The sequence below is a fragment of the Aquarana catesbeiana genome, linkage group LG03 (genome assembly GCF_042186555.1).
Source record: "Aquarana catesbeiana isolate 2022-GZ linkage group LG03, ASM4218655v1, whole genome shotgun sequence".
Lineage (NCBI taxonomy): Eukaryota > Metazoa > Chordata > Amphibia > Anura > Ranidae > Aquarana > Aquarana catesbeiana.
The window spans coordinates 520,391,531-520,415,355 of NC_133326.1; the positions used below are offsets into that span (position 1 = coordinate 520,391,531).

Below are 23,825 nucleotides of genomic sequence, written 5' to 3' on the forward strand. Positions count from 1 at the left end.
CATTTTCTGTCTGTGAGAGCGCCCTGATGCTGTATCTTGTGACGTGACTGGAGCTGCTTCAGCTGCAGTGAGTGCCTGTGAGCTCTTTGTGAGGTGATTTTTATTTCTGCCACGGTTTCCTCCCAGTACCATATTTCCTGCCCAAACTTTCACAGTTTGTTCCCTGGGGCAAAAAGGTTCAAATGGATACCTTTTGAGCCTGCAGGCTCCGCTTTGTCCTTCTCTTCTCTCCTCAGCGGTGTGGAGCTCTAACAATGCATGTCTGCTCCGCTAGGCTCCGCCTCCTGCCCCCCGACAGATGGTTATTTAACCCTCAGCTAGAGAGAGAAGTGCACCTGTATTGCAAGGGTCCCAGGACAGCAAAAAAGCACTGTTCTCGGTACCTTTGCCCAACAAAAACAAACTATCGCATGTTCCCCAACAGTAAACATAACATATAGGTCAGGTGGGTGCCAAATTAACCTATGAGGAACATAATAGGGCATCTCAGGCATATCAACATAAAAAACAGTAGTGCATTTAGTAATTAAATATTAAGGCATCTCAGGCATATCAACATAAAAAACAGTAGTGGACTTAGTAATTAAATATTAAGGCGCTAAGACCTTTTCCTTTTTGGGAGGCATGGAGCTATATTCAGAGGTGACTGCTAGATGGATACCATAGAGCATGAAAAACATTGGGGCACAAAGACCCTGCATTCCAAAGAAATGTTAAGGTCCTATAGAAATCCCATGGGGTTGCGCCTGCACTCGTATGCGGCATACAAAGGATTCAGGTTATAATCGGGATCTGCCGGGGAGACAAGTGTAGGAAAGGGCTTAGCCCTTCTACTGCTATCAAATGGCGGGGACTGCTAAGAGCGTCCGCCATCAGTATCCCTGTGTATTTCAGCAGGTGGACGTAAAACAAAAAAAAATGTCCCGGGTGGAGAGTTATAAGGAAACGTTCAACCGCAGTACTTTAGGTAGATGAAATAAGGTAGGTGAAATAAGGTACCTGCCAATTAGGTTCGTCGGCGGGGGGCAACTCAGAACGTCCGCCATAAAATCCAGCAGTCCTAAAATCGCCATGTAGTCAGGTAAAGTAGTGCTAATAACATTTATGATTCCCGGGACCTCTCTCCGGAGGGTGCACGAGATCTCCTCCGTGGCCTCTGATGACGTGTCTGGGAAGGACCTCAGGGACCTGAGGGGCCAAGGTGGACCGCTGGACTTGGAAGAAGCTGGAGCCAGTTGGGCACTTGGATGGGCGCCGCATCTAGGAAGGCGAATAGGTCAAGCAGGTCTGCGGGTGTACGTAGGGTAAAGGAGGCAGAGGCCCTCCGAAAGATGACCATTAGCGGGTACCCCATTTATAAGTACTACCTTGTACCCATGCCAGATCCAAGATCGGGCGTAGGTGAGCTCTGCGCTGTAGTGTTGCCCGGGAGAGATCCAGGAGGATCTTGATGGATGCCCCGTCAAATTCCACTTCCCCGCATTCCCATGCTTTGAGGAGGATCTGTTCTTTCAGGGGGTAACGGTGCAGGCAGCACACTACATCCTGGGGCCTATTGGGGTCAGATGAGCGTGGGAGAAGGGCCCTGTGGACCCTGTCCAGATCCACGGTGGCCTGTGGGGACCCCAATACTTACTGGAAAATGGCATTCACCGCTTCTGAAAGGTTCTCGGTGCCTGTGGCTTCCGGGAGGCCCCAGGCTGCTCCTGCGGCTTCTGTCCTCCAGGTCCTCCATGTGGAGCTGGAGAGCAACCATTGCCTCCACCTGGGCAACATGCGACTGTTCCAGGGCCCCCATCCGAAGCTCCAAGGAGGAAATGGATGTCTCTCTGGTGTCTACCCTCTCCGATAATGATTGGACCTCTGCTCTTACCTCCTGTATGTCCCAGTGGTGCGCTTCTTCCACCCGGAGTAATAGGGTCTCTATGTCCTGCTTTGTAGGTAAGGCCTGGAGAAGTGCCTGGATGTCACCGTCAAGGTAGTCCAGTTCTCGTCGGAGAACGGAGACTGCGACTTCCAACACGTCTGGGCAGAAGAGCGCAGGGGTTTCTGATAGGGAGTCAGATACAGAGGGTGAGCTAGGAGAGGCTGGCGGGTCCAGCGGTGAGAGCCAATAGGGGGTGTCTTTGTGCCTCTCTCTGTGATTTCACCAAATATCAATATTGGTCTTTTCCTGTGGTTTTGGAGCCAAATATCTATTGGATTATAATGCAAAATACTTATCAACATCCAGGTAATGGAGACCTAAAAAATAATGCACAGGCCTTTGCACACTTGAGATATTGGTCTAATATTGTGATATAATATTTGCTATTATTAAATTATATTTTTGTATCGTTTTGTCTAAATTTTAAATATTTTCAATTTATATTTCTTCATTCAAATTTCTTCAACAGCAGCCATTCAGTGCTCATCTTGTCCAACATTTTCAACATTCTTTGTCATTATTTATTCTTACAATTAAAATTCATATAAAGTCAAAACAAAATTTTGGATGGAGTGTGGAAGGGTTAGAATCCCTGTCTGTTTTTTATTGTTGTCTGTGTAACTGCTCACTATTGGTCTTAGTGACAACTATCACCAAAACAAAAATTGATGGGAAAGGTAACATGTTCAAGTTATCACAGGAACAGAAGGTGAGGCTAAATATTCCAGTGGGAACACCTGTTTTGGGGACAACTGTCTAAGAGGAGATATCCCCTTGCTTTGGAAAGATTTTCTGTATCTGGGGCAGGAAGTGAAGAGAGATCTCCTCAATGGGACACAGAGAGAAAAAAAAGACAAAGGTCTCAAGCATTTACTACTCTACCCAAAACTGAAAAAAATGCTTAGGCTCTACAAAAACTTTAAAAGTCTTTGTTCAGTGGACACCCATCAAGCATGTTCTGCCTGCAGGCGAATTCTGTCTTGAAGTGATAGATGGACTTTCTCTTAGCAGTTTAATTTTACTGAGCAGGGTATGGGTTCAGGCAGGTATCCTAGTACCCTGTAAGGTGGTTGCCACATTGGCTCACATGAACTTAAATGATTTTAGCAAATGGATGCAATATAACAAAGAGTGAAAAATTTAAGGGGGTCTGAATACTTTCCGTCCCCACTGTATATATAAATATCTATATATATATAGATATATAGATCTATATCTATATCTAGATAGATAGATAGATAGATAGATAGATAGATAGATAGATAGATAGATAGATAGATACTGTATACAGTGGGTATAGAAAAGAACCACCCCCTTTAAAATATTCACATTTTGTTGCTTCGTAGCCTGAAATGAGGACAGGCACAGTTTTTGTTTTATCCAGCTGTATTTACTAGTGCAACTTATAACATCCAAGTGAAAGATATAACAGCAACATGTCAGAAAAAATAAAATCAAAAACAGAATCACTGAGTTGGAAAAATGGTAACCCCTTTTCTGTCAGTATTTTTTTTTTTTGCTTTAATTACAGCCTTTAGTCTGTTGGGATATGACTCTACTAACTTTGCACATCTAGACCTTGCAATATTGCCCACTCTTCTTTGCAGAACTGCTCAAGTTCAGTTAAATTTGATGATAACCATTCCTGGACTGCAGTCTTCAAGTCATTCCACAGATTTTCAATGGGGTTTAAGTCTGGGCTCAGACTAAGCCATGCAAGGACATTCACCTTTTTCTCCTTCAATCACTGTGTGGTCAGTTTTGCTTTGTGCTTTGGGTCTTTGTCATGTTGGAAGGTAAACCTTCTTCCCATTGACAACTTTCTGCCAGAGGGCAGCAGATTTTCCTCAAGAATTTGATGGTATTTTGCCCCATACATTTTTCCTTCAATCCTGACAAGTGCTTCAGTCCCTGCTGCAGAGAAACACCCTCATAACAGCATATTACCACCTCCATGCTTTACTATAGGAATGGTGTTATTTGGATGGTGAGCTGTATTGGATTTCCGCCAGACATATCATTTGGTGCTGAGGCCAAGTAATACATTTTAGTCTCATCTGATCACCTTAAACGCACCTTGAACATTCTGAGGCCACATGGAAAAAGGTGTTGTGATCAGATCAGACTAAAATTGAATTATTTGGCCTCAACAGCGCGACATGAATTGCACTGTTTATTTTATTATTCAGCCGACTCATTGGTTTGATTTACTAAAATTGGAGAGTGCAAAATATGGTGCAGCTTTGCATACAAGCCAATCAGCTTCAAAGCTTAATTGAACCAGCTGAAGTTAGAAGCTGATTGTCTACCCTGCACAGCTACACCAGATTTTGCAATCAACCCCATAGGTTGATTTACTAAAGGAGTAGATAATGTTCACGTTGCAAAGTGAATTATCACTTTAGAAGAGAATTTACACTTAGTCTAGTCAGTGCAAGATTAAACTCTGTGGGGGCACCTAGGCAGTCAAAATCTTGGGGCACCACTCACAGGTTTCAGGAGGTTTTTCCTGTGCATGCTCTAGTGGGATAACATTGAACTAAGTAGTGTGCACATCAGCTGCTAGATAGAGATGACCATCAATACATTACACATATCCAGGTTGAACCAAAACTTTTTACAAACTGACAACTGACTTAGGCAACTTATGCAGACTTACTACTGTAAGGTCATCCAGTTGGCATTTTGTATTACTAAAATGTTTAGTTGTATGAGATATTACTCATGTCTTTAAGCCATGTTCTTTGTTCTGTACCCCCTGCATGGGTGATCAGTTGTCATTTCATTTTTGCGTGCAACAATAAAAATGACTGCACCAGAAACTGACAACTGAAAGAAGATCAGCTTTTAGCCCTGGTTCACACTGCCCCAACTTGTTTTGCGACTTGAGAGTTCAAAGTCGCATGACAAGTCACAGCCCATTAACGGCAATGGAACCATTCTAATTGGTGCGACTCAAGTCACTCCGACTTAGAAAAAGGTTCCTGCACTGCTTAGGGGCTACTTCAACACGACTTGCATTGACTTCTGTTAACCACTTCCCTACCCGGCCATAGTAAAATGACGTCCACAGATGGGATCTCCCATCCTGGGTGGACGTCATATGACGGCCCGGGCTACCCGGCCGTCTAGGGGACGCGCGTGCGCGCCTGCCGCATTGCTCGGGACCCGGTGCATGTGCCCGGCAGCCTCGATGTCCGCCGGGCACCCGCGATTGCCCGTTAACCGGGCCGGACCGTGGATCTGTGTGTGTAAACACACAGATCCACATCCTGTCAGTTGAGAGGAGACCGATCTGTGTTCCCAGTACAGAGGAACAGTGATCGGTCTCCTCCCCTTGTGCGTCCCCTCCCCCTACAGTTAGAATCATTCCCCTAGGAAACATTTAACCCCTCGTCTCCCCCTAGTGGTTAACCCCTTCCCTGCCTATTACATTTATACAGTAATCAATGCAATTTTATAGCATTGATCGCTGTATAAATGTGAATGGTCCTAAAAACTGTGTCAAAAGTGTCCAATGTGTCCACCATAATGTCGCAGTCACGAAAAAAAATCGTGATCACCGCTATTACTAGTAAAAAAAATAAATAAATAATTTTTTTTTAAAAACGCCATAAATCTATTGTGTATTTTGTAGACGCTATAACTTTTACGCAAACCAATCAATATACGCTTATTGCGATTTTCTTTACCAAAAATATGTAGAAGAATACGTATCAGCCGAAACTGAGGAAAAAATGTGTTGTTTTTTTTTTAAATTGGGATATTTATTATAGCAAAAAGTAAAAAAATACTGTGTTTTTTTCAAAATTGTCGTTCTTCTTTTGTTTATAGCGCAAAAAATAAAAACCGCAGTGGTGATCAAATACCACCAAAAGAAAGCTCTATTTGTGGGGTAAAAAGGACGTCAATTTTGTTTGGACGTCGCACGACCGCGCAATTGTCGTTTAAAGTGCGACAGCGCTGAAAACTAAAAATTGGTCTGGGAAGGAAGGGGGTGAAAATGCTCTGTATTGAACCGGTTAAAGAAGTCGTATGCAATCCGCGATGAAGTCGCGCAGGGATGTCGGCTTTAAAGTCACGTGACTTCAAAGTCACGCTGGTATGAACCAGGGCTTAAGAGACAAACTGTAATGTGAACCTGATGTTTATGGTTTATGTACTTTAAGTTCTTCAAATGAATATAAATGCAGCGATAATAAGTGGTATATGAGGCGAGGTGATAACATATCACCCCAGAAGTAATGTGAAATTGTTACTGGCTTGATGGTAAAATACAAGCAGCTATAAACCAAAACAAATAAGGTGAAAAATCAGTCTCCAATAACTAAAAAATAGTGTCCATGGTAGAATAAGTGTTCTTCAATAAATGAAAAGAATACAAAAAATATATTTGTCATGGAAAGGGAATATGTGTGAATGATGCCTCTCAACCAATAGGTAAAGCGAAACCGTTGTCCTCATGTGCTCAAGGTCCACATACAGCTATGATGGCAGAAGAAATGGATACGCTTACCAGAAGTGGTGGACACACTCAACCATACGGCGGTATGTCAATCGGGCATTTGGATCAATCAATCCTCAGGGTGCTTGATGGAAGGCACTGGTGGTGTGGGGGTGCGTTCCAATGGCTTCATCTGGAGCAACCATAGATGGATGGTGATACTTCGGTTCTCAGCGGATGGATGTGCTCACATTCACAAAGAGCAAACAGCTGGAGCATGCAGACTCCACAGCAAAGGATGTCAGATCATAAAGGAGAGAAGAGAAAGTCTCCACATAGTGCATGAATCCAGTAAAAAAGGTTTATTAAAAAAACGCCAGAAAAAGGAGGATATAAAACCCCCTTCCTTCCAGCAGAATCCAGCGTTACAGACTTTAAGTTCTTATTGGGTACATTACAGTAATACGGTATTTTCCCTATGGAGTCTTTAATGTAAAGTTTATGTTTCTTTGATTCATTTTTTCTTTTTTTTGTTTCATACATTTTATTGAGTGAACATAAGAATATCATATACCATTCAATTTTTTCTATCTTTTGTAAACAATTTTAAAAAGCTTCATTGTAAGTATCTTTCAAGATCAAATCAATATTATTTTGATCTGTTGTTGCGGGTCCCTTAAACGATATAGGGCCCATGGGCTAGTGCCTACTTTGCCTACTTGGTAATCCAGCACTGAGCTTAGTGAATTAGGTGAAGCTGTGCTGACTTCAGTCATCCAATCAGGTAAAAGAAAAAAAAAAAAGGTTATTTCCTTGCACGTGATTTGGTATTTGTGCAAAGTGCATGTTCACCAAATTCTGTAAAGTAAGTGAAAATTCTCTTCCAAAATAAAAATGTAGGTTGTTAATTAAACATGCTCTACTCCTTTAGTAAATCCATCCCCTAGACCTGCATTGTAAGTATAAACAGCAGGAAGCAGAGCCTAAGTATGTAATGACCAAAAATGGCTGCCCCATGTACATATATAACTACAAATTAAACATAGAGACAAGGTTCTCAAACCATTAACACAAATCAGTATGATTACTGACATCAAGCTTGATATCTTTTATATCCTTACCTAAAATAAATTATAATAAAAATACACTCGCTTTAAATATTTCAAATGATGTTTTACATTTTTTTCAAAAAGTTCACTTTTTAACCTTTCTTCCATGCCATACAGATATTTGTTAAGTGACAATCCACTCTGTGGAGCAATGCTCCATAAAAAACAAAAAAAAAAAAAAACAAAAAAAAAACAACTTTCACAGGGCATCCTGTGAAAAGATAACAGCAGTAATGACAGTGATAATGTGTCTTTAGTTGGGGCTGCCTGGTCAGGGAAAGTGTTTTTAGTGAGAGATGCCTTGTTTCCTGTCTAGCAGTGGTATAGTTTGCTGTTTGCGGAGGAGGGAGCAAAGCTCTTGTCCCTGCTGAAAGCAATTCATCTGTAATCTCCTTTTTCTTCCCCTGTTGGAGTTCTATTCATATTCTAATCACAGATTTTCCTTCTCCAAAAAAAAAAAAAAAACCTCAGACACTTTATCATCGCCCAAAAGCACTGGCTTTTCACTTATAACATTCAGTTCCAAGACTTTTAACTGTACTGCTTGCAGAATCTCAGAGCTTGCATGCTTCCTTCTCTCCGGGCATGAAGATGATCAGCCCCTACATTTTAGAAGATTGACGCACAGTTTTCTAAAATACCCCAAAGCATTCAACTTCTGCATTTGAAGATAACTTTTTGAAAAAGTTGGATACTGCTTGCAAACCTGGCATCACTTCTCAGCCATTTCAAACCCACCCATAATCGTCATGGCTTCTTCATGAGCTGAAATGTTACTGTATTTTTTATTAAATGGTACATGTAAAGGCTAATTCAGTGCAAACAGCTCTAGTAACCCATAATAACCACAGATCAGAGTAGGATTAATTCTGATTGGCTGTAATTGATTACTTTACACACTGTACTTGTGATTGACTAAGCCATTAAATTTATCTTGGACAAATGAGGAGAAATTATCATAGGTACATTTATGCAGCATTACATACGGTTTTGGTAAGACTAGTAAGGACTAGATTGCAGCAGCCAGGAGGTTTTTTTTAAGGATGGAAGACAAGCCTGTAAAAGTTTAAGTAATAAAGGGTTTTATAATAGAAAGAGGGGGGTTGAAGTGCTGGGATTGCGTAGATTTAAGCCCCCCTTTTCGGAGGAAAGTCTTTATTATTCAAAACAGCCCCACAATGGGCTTCACATTGAGCCTTGCCACCTCCCCATCTGACTACCAGCCATTCATCAGACAGACTGGCCTATCAATGACATGTCTCCCATCAGGGCTCCTATAAAATGATGCTTTTTCCCATGCAACATCAGCAAACATTGTGACTGGTCTGTCTCTGCCCCGCTGGATTACCAAGTGTCCCTTTTCCCACTTCTTCTTCCCCCTTTGCTGTGTCCATTGCTGAGATAGGGGGGTCAGACATCCCCAGGATTTTGGTCTTGTGTACTGCCCATGGGAAGAGTATGCATTGTGGGATACTGGAAGAAACAGATATGGACTCCACAGGTTAGTAAAACTATCAGCCACTCTGTACTCTGCACATACTTCTTTTTTATATACAGGCAGCTGCATTAACTAATTCAGCTCCGAAGGAATCCAACTTTCTCAGGACTCATTATTTAACACATCAAAGAACCTCACGCAGGAATGTCACTGATGCATTTACTAGTTTTAGACTATAAATATGGTTTTATTTCTGTGCAGTTTAATGGATGTTCTGAAAAAGAAAAGGGTAACGTTGAGTTGACATTTCGGCAATATTTAAAAGATTAAATCTGATAGCTTAAAAAAAGTAATTTATTACTTACAAGTTTCCAATCCTCTTACCTAAGTCACCTACTTGGCACTTGAAATTTGTGAAATTTTGACAATTACGTCACATAATCACTTGCTGTTGTACTTTTTTTTTTATCCCTGAAACACCTGTTGTCATAAGCTGAGATCATTTACATTTTATAGAAACCTGACTTATCAACAAGTGATTCGAATGTAGGAAAGTAATACAAAAAAGAATAAAGAATAAGTGAAATAAAGCAATAATATATTTCATACACTGCTGATCTAGATCTATATATATTTATATCTATATATCTATAGATATATAGGTATATATATCTATATCTATATATATAATTTGTTTTATAATTTGATATATATATATATTAAAGTACAGTTATTTTCCTCCCACTGGGAGATGAGTTTAATGAAATAAGGATTTTTTTTAAACCACTTTTTACTACTTTTTTAGAATGTACTCTTAATGATCCTTGGGAATCCTGAGCACTGTATATTCTTTTACCTTCATACCTCTTCATATCTCTGCACTTACCTTTTATATGTACTTACTTTTATTCTCCTCTGATACATCATTACATTAATCTTCTCCATTAAACAGTCAGAAGCCAACCATAACTAAATCTTTTAAAGACATCTAACTTTATGCACGTTATTAACTCAGTTTTTATGCAACAATGTCACTTTCCTCAATAGCAGGGGAGGAATATTAAGCAGCATTATATCCCAGCCTCGGATAAAGTTGTTTCTACACAGTCCAGCTTAAATTAATTGAGATTAAGCTGTTCTACAAAGCCATTCAAACTAGGACAGAAATATATTATCATAATCATGCTATTTAAAACACTACAAAAGACCTGGAGATATTTAACCACTAAGACTGATTTTTTTTTTCTCCTTCCGCAGTTACATCTAAAGTGGGTGATTCTTGAGTATAATGAGTTGCGCCGTCATAGGACATTTATTTTAAAAAGAGAGAGCTCTAACATTTGGGGGCCCACAGCACCTGTGAAGAATAGATGAATTGAAAATATATTATTTAACATTCGCCACAAACATTGGGTTTGGAGCAGCAATATAAATAACATAACTGGGCTTATATTTACTAAAAGAGTTGAAAATATTCACGCAATAAATTGTATGAATAATTACTTCAGTTATTCAATTGTGTGAAAGGCAAATTCCTGTTCACTTTGAATACCCAATCATGTAAAGATGAAATAGGTGAACAGGAATTTGCTTTTCACATGATTGGATAATTAAAGTGCATATGCATGCAATTTATTGTGTGATGATTCTTAACTCCTGTATTAAATCAGATTCAACAATATCATACAGTTAGTTTTATACTTGGATAGATAGATAGATAGATAGATAGATAGATAGATAGATAGATAGATAGATAGATAGATAGATAGATAGATAGATAGATTATTGAAACCAATTTGAAAAATAATTTGAAAAGGTATTGGAAAGTGTACATTGTCTATTTAAAATACTGAACTTTTAAGATCGTTGGGGGTTATTATTTCATAAATTATATAACCGTAAGTTAAGAACTGCAGCTATCTAATGACATAGATCTATCTATCTATCTATCTATCTATCTATCTATCTATCTATCTATCTATCTATCTATCTATCTATCTATCTATCTATCTATCTATCTATCTATCTATCTATCTATCTATCTATCTATCTATCTATCTATCTGTGGTGTGTGTGCTCATAGTTAGATGTGCAATATCCCAAGTATGAGCTGGTCAACAGTGTATATGCAGTTCCTTTTCATGTAGAAGTAACAAGTGTTAGGTGCAGCCAAACTGGTGATTCTTTGGCGCACAGTAGGCAGTCACCAGTATAATCTGTTTAATGGCTTTCCTTAGATCACTATATTTCATTACATGGCTCTTCTTCAGTCGGCTGATCTAATTATTCAGTAGAATGTTAATAACACAGCTGCAGCTAGCAGCTTTACTCCCCATGGAAAGTTTCACACAAAGCATACCACAATATACACATTGTTGCATACCATAGAAGGAGATGATATAACAGAACGAAGTGTAAAATCAACAAAAATAAATTAACAGGAATATAAAAACACTGCAAAACATAAAAAACAAATAATACTATCAATAATCATAATATAATACTATTTAAACAGTTATCTAAAACAATAATTGTCATTATTTTAGTATCCGTTTTTACTTTTTTTACATTTTACTAATATCCTGGACAAAAATGTTATATATAGATAGATATATCTATATAGATAGATAGATATACCTATATCTATCTATCTATCTATCTATCTATCTATCTATCTATCTATCTATCTATCTATCTATCTATCTATCTATCTATCTATCTATCTATCTATCTATCTATCTATCTATCTATCTATCGAGAGAGAGAGAGAGAGAGAGTAATTTTTATTGTAAATGTAAAATGTCATGAAAACATTCATGAAATAATACTAAAGCAGTATTTTTTTCTTCAAAATAATAAAAAAAATGTGATTAAGAATAACAAGCTTCATTTAGTATTTGTATGGAAGAAATTTTTACATCTCTGAAACTTAGAAGTGGGTGATTCCTTCACATTTAAAGAAAAAGTTAGTTTTACTTGTTGATCAAAGTAAATACTTGTTAAAAATACACATTTGAACCCTATATATAGAACCCAAAAATATGTTTTTTTTAAAGCATGTACCAAATCCCTCCCCCCCCCCCCCAATAGGAAAGTCCTTCCTGACTGCAAAAATGGCAAATATTTATTCAATAAACAACAGAAAACCCATTTGATGATGATCTTTTAACTTCTCTTCTAGCACACAGTATAGAGTTTGGGGTATAGAGTATGGGGCGACGTAGAGTTTTTGGGGAAAAAAAAGACAGTTTGGGGAAGTTACTTTTGAAAGTTATGTGTAAAGTTTGCAGGGGCTCGTCTCCATGGCGACCATCCCTGGGACGGTTGTCATGGATACCATTGGGAGTAGCGATCAGCCACAGCAAAATATTATGAGTTAGCAGTTCTGTGTGAGCTAAAGGCACCAGGGGAGCTGTTTCTTTGAGAAATCAAAAACTAACAAAAGGGATTGAATGCTGAGGCAGTAAGATCCAATTGAGCATGCGTTTCACTGCATAATGCAAGATTCCTGCGGCTTCTAAATAAAACACGAGAGTCTGTAGAATGCTCCACACTAACACATTTACAACCAGAGGCCTAAGAGGTCTCGGAGCGCCCATACTCTATAAAGCTAGGCATGGGGTTAGGAGGAGACTTGGAAGGCTGCCCTTTCTCGGAAACTTACCGGCCAATTGATCCTCTTCCTATTAATAACATTGGCAACGTGGCTATTTTTTTTTTTGGCTAATGGCCTTCCTATGTATGATCTGGACACCAATTAAAAGGACCCAGATATAGGATGCAAAATGGCTTACTTAGAACTAGTGGTCTTTGAGATCAGTTATAATTCTTTTGAGATGCTAGCTCTCTATGTGGAATGTGATTGCTTTGGAAAACACAAGAAAAACAAATCTTAAATCCATAGAAAATACATCTCAAATACCCCAGTGTGCTGTCCCATATCCATAGAGTGTTATATCATGTTAGCCAATGACAGAATGAGGACTAGATCAAGTTAATTAATAATTATTATCACTTAAAGTATATGTAAACCCAATCACTAAAATCTCATATACGCTCCAACGTGTTATTGTCATTTAAAGGCATTTTTAAAAATCTGTATCATTCAATAAAATAACACCTTATAATCCTGCCATTAAGGTCAGGCATGTTCTGTTATAGGGTGACGAGGCTCCAGGTCCCTTATTTGTGCCTCTGTGTTGTCACCCTGGTGAAAGAGCTACTGATGGAGACTAAACATGTGCATTTCAACACACATTGCATAGGCATGGCCAACTGTTGTCACCATTAAGAAGCCTGTCTTGAGAAATACCATGGAGCCATCACTGGAAGGTATGTAGCAAAGATGCTGCAGGAGATCAGAAAAACTGAGATGTAACAATGGATGAAGAAAATAAAACAAGTTTTATATTGAAAAAACCTGGCAGCTATTTTTGATACATGGTGCTTTAACAAACTGCTCATTTTGTGGCAGTCTCTGAAAAGCGATCCACTGGGAGTAGTACAAAAGTGGCTGATGGCCATTCAGGAGGCAGTATTGCCACCTCCTGAAAGCCTGTTTTTTTTTTTTTTTTTTTTGACAGCCGAACAAGGTCTTACAAACTAGGAATACTATGCCACAACTGCGAGCTTAGTGTTTGGCTTGCACTTGTGACACAGCCCCATTCACTTGTATGGGTGGCTTTCAGTAGCAGTACTGCCTGCTAAAGACAAGGGGGGGGGTATAACTTTTGCCATGGTGCTCCACAAAATGACGCAACTGCCCCAATGTGTACAGAACTGTCAGGTCACTATTAAACTATGTGACAAGTGCAGCGGTGGAGGGTAGGAGAGCATTAACTAACACGGTACAGCTAACGTGGAAATTGTTCACATAAACTTGGTGTTTGCAAAAACACCCTTTTGCACAATTGTGTTTTAACGCACGTGTTCAGACACACTATAAAGCATGTGTCGTGGTTCCCCATAATAATGATAGATAGGGGGAGATTTACTAAAACTGGAGCACTTAGAACCTGGTGCATCTGCACATGGTAGCCAATCAGCTTCTAACGTAAGCTTGTTCAATTTAGCTTCGACAATAAAACCTGGAAGCTGATTGGTTTCTATGCAGAACTGCACCAGATTTTGAACGCTCTAGTTTTAGTTCTTCCGGTGTGTGTGTTCCAGTCTTAGCACTGCATTGCAGTGCAATTTTTAAAATACAACATGTCCAATTTTTTTCTTCATTTAGGTGTATTGAGAGCCCCATAGAAGTCAATGGGAATGCATAAAAAGCTTATTACATGCATTTTGAGGCATTGGCAACATTCATAAATTAGCTTTGGCCAATGGCTGTTAATTCCATACACTCCTAATTCTAAATTCAAAAATACATAGAAAACAAAAGTCAAAACGCTTTAAAAGTATACTATTGCACGATGGAAATGCATGTTGGTGCATGACAACATACCTGCCTAATACTACAAAAAAAGTAATATGCATAGATCCAAAAGGGCAATAAGCAAATAGGTTCCCCAATGAATTTTTAATTGAATGTGCATATGCAGGTTTGTCTGGTAAGCAAAGAATCATGTAGTTCATAAAAAAACAGCATAAAGGCAATCAGCGGCAAATTAGCTAAAAGGTTTACACTTTTGCCTTGCGTAAGAGTACTGTGGTTGGTATAATGAAGGAGCACTTTGCAAAATTAATGTTCACTTTTTTTTTTTTAATAAGCCGTGTTTACAATAATCAGCCGTGTGCAGGGATAATTAAAAAAATAGGTCTTTTTTTTTTTTTTGCACATGATTGGCTGATTGAAGGGAAAAAAAGCTTCTCTGTGTTCACTATTCCTAGAACAACAACTTTGAAAGTGAGCAGTCTCTACTCCTTTAGTAAATCAATCCCAATATCTGCATGAAAATTGTGCAGTCTGTCCTTTAGATTAGGTATTCCTCCTACAATAAACGTTGACACGTGTGGGCTGATGTAATTGGTTTGATATCCTCTACAATTAGGAGAAAGTTCTAGCACTATATAAAAATAAGGAACAACATTAATAAAATACATTTTTCACATAAATATGACTAAAAACAAAATAACAATTTACTTTAATTTGATCTGTTGATTTATTTGCTCAACTCTAGCAGGAAACCTTGGGGTTGATTTACTAAAACTGGAGAGTGCAGATGTGCATGGTAACCAATCAGCTTCTAACTTCAGCTTGTTCAATTAAGCTTTGACAAAAAAAAAAAAAAAAACTGGAAGCTGATTGGCTTTTCTGCAGAGCTGCACCAGATTTTGCACTCTCCAGTTTTAGTAAATCAATCCCTATATGCTTAAATTGACACCATTAACTTCCTGTTTGGTAATTGCATACAAGAAAACTGTCAAGTGCCTCAAAGTATATTTAAATTCTAGAGCAAAAAGATATCATATTGCAACTTATCAGTCCTTAGTTTTAGTGGCTGCATTAGTTGTATTTATTTTTTTCCTTTTTTCCTTTAGTTTACACTGGTAAACCTACCAGTGACCCATGTCCTGTCCTAGGGTGACAACGTTCACTCACTGTACTGCATCTATGAAGGAACAACGTTGTCACCCAATGCTACTCACCTGATTTAGATAAAGATACTTCCATCTCTCACCTCCATTACATGGGGAGGAGTGGTTTGGTAGTTCACAGAACATAGTTGGAAAGCTGATAACATTGTTTGATCTTTGTATAGAAATTTCAAATGACTTTGGAATTTTGGCAGGTACGTGTGGTGAGGTCAGTGGCTGGTGAGGCACTGGCTAGTATCAGAGCCAGATACACACTGGTTACATACGCCCTGAACGTAACTCTAAACGTGTAACCTGTAAACTTGTAAAAAAAAACTTAAAGCGTCACCTATGGAGATTTTTAAGTACTGAAGTTTGGCGCCATTCCACGAGTGTGTGCGCAATTTTAAAGCATGACATGTTAGGTAGCCATTTACTTGGCGTAACATCATCTTTTACATTATACAAAAAAATCAAGTTAACTTTAGTGGTTAATTACCCTAAGTAATATACAAATAATTATTATATATTGTTTTTAAGGTAATTTACTATATTTTCAAAAACTTTACTCAAGCAGGTGGCTTAACGGACAAATTACTGAAGTTTGAAGTTATAACTTCCAACCAGTAATTTCACAGTAAATACAGTTGTGCTCATAAGTTTACATACCCTGGCAGAATTTATGATTTCTAGGCCATTTTTCAGAGAATATGAATGACACAAAAACTTTTCTTTCACTTTGTTTTTTTTCTGGGGAGTGCAAGACCATAGGGGTGATTACTCACGCGGTGTGGTGACGGGATCCTAATTTGGAAAGCATTCCCATTATGATCATTTCAATCGTTCCTAATTTGATCGATTTTGGACAAATGAACATTCACTTGATTTATTTGTTTATTTTCGATCACTTTAAGCGTTGCTAATGTTATGGTTTGACTGTAGCATATGTTCAACTGTGTTTACTCTTTTTAAATCATAATCACAACAGAAACTAATCAAATTACCCTGATCAAAAGTTTACATACCCCCAGTTCTAAATACAGTGTATTGCCCCCTTTAACATCAATGACAGCTTGAAGTCTTTTGTGGTATTTGTGGATGAGGCTCTTTATCTTCTCAGATGGTAAAGCCGCCCATTCCTCTTGACAAAAAGCCTCCAGTTCCTGAAAATTCTTGGGCTGTCTTGCATGAACTGCACTTTTGAGATCTCCCCAGAGTGGCTCAATGATACTAAGGTCAGGAGACTGAGATGGCCACTCCAGAACTTTTACTTTATTCTGCTGTAGCCAATGACAGGTCGACTTGGCCTTGTGTTTTGGATCATTGTCATGTTGGAATGTCCAAGTACGTCCCATGCGCAGCTTCCTGGCTGATGAATGCAAATGTTCCTCCAGTATTTTTTGATAACATACTGCATTCATCTTGCCATCAATTTTGACCAAATTTTTAAATCATAATCACAACTGAAACTAATCAAATGACCTTGATCAAAAGTTTACATACCCCCAGTTCTAAATACCGTGTATTGCCCCCTTTAACATTAATGACAGCTTGAAGTCTTTTGTGGTATTTGTGGATAAGGCTCTTTATCTTCTCAGATGGTAAAGCTTCCCATTCCTCTCGACAAAATGCCTCCAGTTCCTGAAAATTCTTGGGCTGTCTTGCATGAACTGCACTTTTGATATCTCCCCAGAGTGGCTCAATGATACTAAGGTCAGGAGACTGAGATGGCCACTCCAGAACTTTCACTTTATTCTGCTGTAGCCAATGACAGGCCTACTTGGCCTTGTGTTTTGGATCATTGTCATGTTGGAATGTCCAAGTACGTCCCATGCGCTGCTTCCTGGCTGATGAATGCAAATGTTCCTCCAGTATTTTTTGATAACATACTGCATTCATCTTGCCATCAATTTTGACCACATTTCCTGTGCCTTTGTAGCTCACACATCCCCAAAACATCAGCGATCCACCTCTGTGTTTCACAGAAGGAATGGTGTACCTTTCATCATAGACCTTGTTGACTTCTCTCCAAATGTAGTGTTAATGGTTGTGGCCAAAAAGCTACATTTTGATCCCATAACTCCAAAAGACTTTGTACCAGAAGGTTTGAGGCTTGTCTTTGTGCTGTTTGGTGTATTGTAAGTGGGATACTTTGTGGCATTTGTGTAGTAATGGCTTGCTTCTGGCGACTCGACCATGCAGCCCATCTGCCTCCTTATTGTCCATCTTGAAATGGCCACAACACATGTTTTCAGAGAGTCCTGTATTTCACCTGAAGTTATTTGTTGTTTTTTCTTTGCATCCCGAACTATTTTCCTGGCATTTGTGGCTGAAATTTTAGTTGGTCTACCTGACCGTGGTTTGGTTTCAACGGAACCCCTCATTTTCCACTTCTTGATTAGAGTTAGAACACTGCTAATTGGCATTCTCGATTCCTTGGATATCTTTTTATATCCTTTTCCTGTTTTATAGAGTTCAACTACCTTTTCCCGCAGATGCTTTGACAATTCTTTTGCTTTCCCCATGACTCAGAATCCACAATCTCAGTCAGTGCAGCACTGGATGAAAGATGCAAGGGTCTGTCAGGAGTCCAGAAACTCATTGACCTTTTATACACACAAACACTAATTACAAGCAAACAGATCACAGGTGAGGATGGTTACCTTTAATAGCCATTCAAACCCCTTTGTGTCAACTTGTGTGCATGTTATCAGTCCAAAATCACCAGGGTATGTAAACTTTTGATCAGGGTAATTTGGGTAGTTTCTGTTGTCATTATGATTTAAAAAGAGTAAACACAGTTGATTGATAATAAATGACTTCAGCCAAACACTATCCATAAGTGAAAGAAATGTTTTTGTGTTATCATTCATATTCTCAGAAAAATGGCCAGGAAATCATAAATTCTGTAAACTTATGAGCACAACTGTAGATAAATAATAAATTATTATGTTATAACATATAGCATAATAATATATGATTTAGCTTGATTAAAGCAGTACCTTTTCAGCAGGCAGCAGATTCTCATTCTCCCTCTCAACTGTGTGAGGAAAAGATGGGAATATGGGTAAATCTTCTAGTTAGGAAGGCTGGGCTAGAAGGGAGCATGTGTCTTTTAGACACATGCCCCCTTCTATGACACTGCAGTGAGAGGACAGCCTCCCCTGCAGCATTTTTATTGGCCAGCTTGTTCCAATGGTGCTTTACTGCAGAGTGTGCCAGCTTGTATTTAAACTGACTGCTCTGTATGTAACTTCTGACAGGCTGCACAAGAAGTCCAGTATCTCGGGAACTATAGGTGGCAGGAGCCAGTGGTGGGGTAGAACTTCAGTTACCTACCTCCCAAATTTTGGGTCTCTGTGACCCCCGAAGCTTGATCGTTTTTGTTTTTTTAGTATTTTCATTTATTTATTTTTTTATGTTCATGGCAGGTGAGGCTCTGCCTCACCTGACTGCACGTCCCTAAATTCTGGTAAGATCGAGTATTTTTTCTGTACGTACGTAGCTCGAAATAATGAAAGAAAGCGTTAAAAAACTGGTAACCTGTAATATATTGCATTTTTTTTTGTGGGCATAGATATATTTTAAGATGTTGCAGACATAGAAAGGTATAGAAGTGGCAAAAACATAATTTTCTGTACAGGTGTAGGATTTTTACTTATATTGCCGCTTTATGTTAGCAGCTTTATTACAACTGTTTATGTAAGCAGGATCAAGTGACAATTATCATTCAGAATACAAAGGAATATAATATTGGTGTTTTCTCTGAAGAACCCCAAATTAAATTGTATCTGTAACTTATGAACCTGAGTGTTATAGAGCTGGCGGAAACAAAGCAGAAAGGGCTTTTACTATTACAGTCATTATTTCTTTGCCAAAAAGCTACACAGAAATGGCCCAAACACTTAATACTGATCTGTATATGGGTGCTGCATGTATTCATTCACAATGACCGCATCTAAAGTGAATGTTGCATTACATTGTAGCATTAATGAGGACAGTGGCAGATTAGGCACAAATAAGTTATGTCCATGAGTGTTATTATAGCCCCATAACAGGCCATGGGACTGCATTGGGGCCAAGAGATGTGTTACTACACAGTGATATACAGCATGTGTCAACTACATTTGGATGAAATGAAGGTATACAATGTTTGGAAACCTCCAGGGCTGGACTGGGACAAAAATTTGGCCCTGGACTTCATCCAGACCGGCCCACTTTGACAGGTGACAGGTCTCTCCCATGTCGGCAGGAAATCCCGCCCCCCCCCCAGTCGGCCAACCACGATGGCCACTCGAGCCCCCCCTTCACTAGCCATTCTACTTTATTTCTCTTATAGGCAGTACCAGTGGGGAAGCCAGACATTATTTCACCCAGGGCAAAGAATCAGTTTGGCGCTTAGGCCATATCTGATGAGTCAGCTGTCTGTCCCCTCCCCATGCTCCTTCTGGTCCCCCCCATGCTCCTCTATCCCCCTCTGCTCCTCTGTCCCTCCCCCTGCTCCTTTGTCCCCTCCTGCTCCCCCCGTGCTCCTCTGGTTCTACCCCTGCTTCTCTGGTCCCCCTTGCTTTTTTTAGTCCCCCACATGCTTCTCTGTTCCCCCACATGCTTATGCGTTCCTTTCCTGTTCCTCTGTTCCCCCCCATGCTCATCTGATTCCCCCATGCTCTTCTGTACCCTCGTGCTTCTCAGGTCCCCCCGTGCTCCTCTGGTACCCCGTGCTCCTCTGGTACCCCGTGCTCCTCTTGTCCCCCATGCTCCTCTGGTCCCCCACATGCTTCTCTTCCCTCACATGCTTCTGCGTTCTTCTCCTGCTCCTCTGTCCCCCCCCATGCTCATCTTGTCCCCCCGATCCTCTGTACCCTTGTGCTTCTCATGCCCCCCCGTGCTCCTCTGGTACCCCCCCGCTCCTCTGGTCCCCCACATGCATCTGTTCCCCCACATGCTTCTGCGCTCCTCTCCTGTTCCACTGTTTCGCCCCATGCTCATCTGGTCCCCCCTGATCATCTGTACCCTCGTACTTCTCTGGTCCCCCCCATGCTCCTCTGGTACCCCCCTGCTCCTCTGGTCCCCCCTGATCATCTGTACCCTCGTACTTCTCTGGTACCCCCCCTGCTCCTCTGGTCCCCCACATGCCCCTCTGGTCCTCCGCAAGCTCCTCTGGTCCCCAGCATGCTCCTCTGTTCCCCCCCATGCTGCTCTGGTCCCCCGCACGCTCCTCTGGTAAGCATAAGCGTTTTTTTTCACAAACCCTCCCATTAGCTCCTTTTTCCTTTATTTTTTTGGGTGTTTTTAAGATCTTTGAGCTTTTTCAGGCTTCTTCATGCTTCTTCATGCTTTTTTGGCCACTTAGGCATCTTTTCTGCTCGAAAGCTGCTCTCAAAATCTTGAGTTTGGTTGAAGTTTTTTTCTGCCTGTAAGAGCATATCAGGGACATGCGTTGAGGTCAGTGGCTGGTGAGGCATTGGCTAGTATCAGGGCCAGATACACACAGGTTACATATGCCACAAATGTTAGAGCGAGAACAATAATTCTAGCACTAGACCCCCTCTGTAACTCTAAACGTAACCCGTAAAAAATTGTAAAGCGTCGCCTATAGAGATTTTTAAGTACTGAAGTTTGGCACCATTCCACAAGTGTGCGCAATTTTAAAGCATGACATGTTAGGCATTTATTTACTCGGCGTAAAATCATCTTTCATAGTATACAAAAAAATCGGGCTAACTTTAGTGTTTTTTTTTTAATTCATGAAACAATTTCTTTCCAAAGAAAATGCGTTTGAAAAATTTGCTGTGCAAAGGAGCAATGACCACCATTTTATTCCCTAGGGTGTCTGCAAGAACAATATATATAATGTTTGGGGGTACTGAGTAAAGCAAAAATATTATGATTTTTACATGTAGGAGAAAAGTGTCAGAAGTAATATACCATAAGTAAGTAATATACAAATAATTATATATTATTTTTAAGGTAATTTACTATATTTTCAAAAACTGTACTCAAGCAGGTGGCTTAAAGGACAAATTACTGAAGTTGGAAGTTATAACTTCAAACCAGTAATTTCACAGTAAATAGATGAATAATAAATTATTATCTTATATATAGCATATAAATATATTATTTAGCTTGATTATAACAGCACCTTTTCAGCAGCAGCAGATTCTCATTCTCCCTCTTACAGTGCTGGGACAAAGTAATTTAGCACCCAGGGCAAAGACACCAAACTGCGCCAACCCCCCCCCACACACACACACACACACAAGATGTATGAGCATCATGTGTTAGCAAATCCCCCCCTCCAAAAAAAATAAAAAAATTGAGCACTAATTGGCATACTTAGCCCCAAACACAAATAATGCCCCCTATTATCCTCACTAGCATAAATTCTCCCCACCCATCCCCATTTCTAACAGCCCCAAAATTTCCTATACTAGCACAAATCCCGCCCCTTCCCATCACCTCTTCTAGAACCCCCCCCCCCAATCCCCCTCCTAGCACAAATCCTCCCCCCCCCCATCTCCATGGCACAAATCCTCTCTCCTGGCACAATTTCTCCCCCCCCCAACAGAACAAATCCCCCCTCCTGGCAAAAATCCTCATCCTCCCAGCACATATCCCCCCACCTAGCACAAATCCTCATCCTTACAGCACAAATCTTACCCCTGTCACCCCCCAAAATCCCCCTCCTAGCACAAATCCTCCCCCCAAATGTCCCTTCTAGAACAAATACCCCCAATCATCCCTACTAGCATTAATCCCCCCCCCCAATCCCCATTTCTAACAGCCCCAATATTTCCTATCCTAGCACAAATCCCCCCCCCCAAATACCCCTACTAGAAAAAAAATCTTATCCTGGCACCCCTCAAATTCCCCATCCCAGGAGAACCAGCCCCCCCCCAGAATTCCCTTCCTAACACAACAGCACAAATACACCCCCCCATATTATTCCCACCTAGAAGTAATCATTTTCTCCCTACAAAGACTCTCATTCCTCCCCTTGTGTCCTCAGTGCAGCTCTCCCTTCCCTCAGCTTGGCAGCAGCTTTCCTCACACACAGACCTCACATACAGTGCAGCACATCGCTCTGTGTTGCCCATCTTCCGACGTTCCTCCTCATATTGTCCTGTCAGAGCTGAGGAGGAACCGATTTCTAAACTTGCCTGTGCAGCAGCTAGCGGGAGAGATACCGCTGCTGAAGGGGACCGGGATCGCGGCTCAAAGATGCCCGCCTCCCACCCACACTGCTTTCCACTTCCAGCTAGAGCCAGGCTCCTCTAGGTTGCAGCGCCGCCACAGCTCTCTGCGCTCCTCTGAGTCCTCCCACCCTGCCTCCGGCTGTGAGTGACCTCACGCTGCCAGCCGGGACTACGAGGCTGCACCGTAGGGGGAGTGAAAAGTGAAGCTGACAGGGAAGGGAGGTGAAGCAAGAGCTTGTTGTGCCAGATGCAGGAGTGCACTCGGCATACTTACAGACAATGTTTCGGGTACAGCTGCACTGGCTATTCTGTATAATGACAGGTGTGAAGCACATTGCCAGCACTTCACCTGCGCCCCCTCTCCTATAGAAAATCGTACCGCCCAGGGCATCTGCCTTGTACCGGCCCTGCCCTCTTAACTGTATGAGAAAAACATGGGATTATGGGTAAATCTTATACACATAAACACATGTTTTTTCCTTATAGTTAAGAGGGGTAGGCTGGAAGGGAGTATTTGTCTATTACACACATGCCCCTTCTATGACACCGCAGTGAGAGGCCAGCCTCCACTGCAGCATTTTCATTGGACAGCTTGGGCCAATGGTACTTTACCATGGGTCGAAGACTCCAAGCTGTCCATTGAGTGAGAGGCACTGTGAGCTCAACCTCTCAGTCTGCTGCAAACAGAGTGTGCCAGCTTGCATTCAAACTGGCTGATCTGTGTTTACCTTCTAACAGGCTGCGCAAGGAGCCCCGTATCTCCGGAACCATAGATGATAGGAGCCAATTTTGACCCATGGTGGGGTAGGACTTCAGCTACCTACCCCCCAAATTTGGGGTCTCTGTGACCCCTGGTCACCAAACTACAACCCATGAAGTTGATTTTTTTTTTGTTTTTTTTATGCTCATGGCTCTGCCTCACTTGCCTCACTTGCCTCCCTTGACTGCACGTCCCTGGAGCATATGCCTGTAAACTCCTAAAAAAAACCCCGCCATAGTCTCTCCTGCATTCAAATTTTTATTACTTGCCTGTATGCCCTGTAAACTGAGCTGCGTATGTATAGTGCAATATACAAATTCTGCCAATACTAAGATAAATAAACCCCTGCGCATGCAAGGAAGTAATGTCAGCTCAGCCGGGCTGATAAAAGTCGGTACCCAAAGACCAATTTGGCTGAAGATGACA

General features: G+C 40.6%; 1 protein-coding gene across 2 annotated transcripts in view; it reads left to right on the plus strand.

The window, feature by feature from the left end:
* The first annotated feature begins 8,711 nt into the window (after nt 1-8,711).
* RFX4 (regulatory factor X4) overlaps nt 8,712-23,825 on the plus strand; it is a 145,383-nt gene continuing 130,269 nt past the window's right edge. For both annotated transcript variants that reach the window (XM_073621207.1, XM_073621208.1), the window contains exon 1: nt 8,712-8,981. In XM_073621207.1, coding sequence (XP_073477308.1) covers nt 8,939-8,981 — 43 coding nt within the window. In that variant the 5' untranslated portion in view covers nt 8,712-8,938. The remainder of the gene's footprint in view (nt 8,982-23,825) is intronic.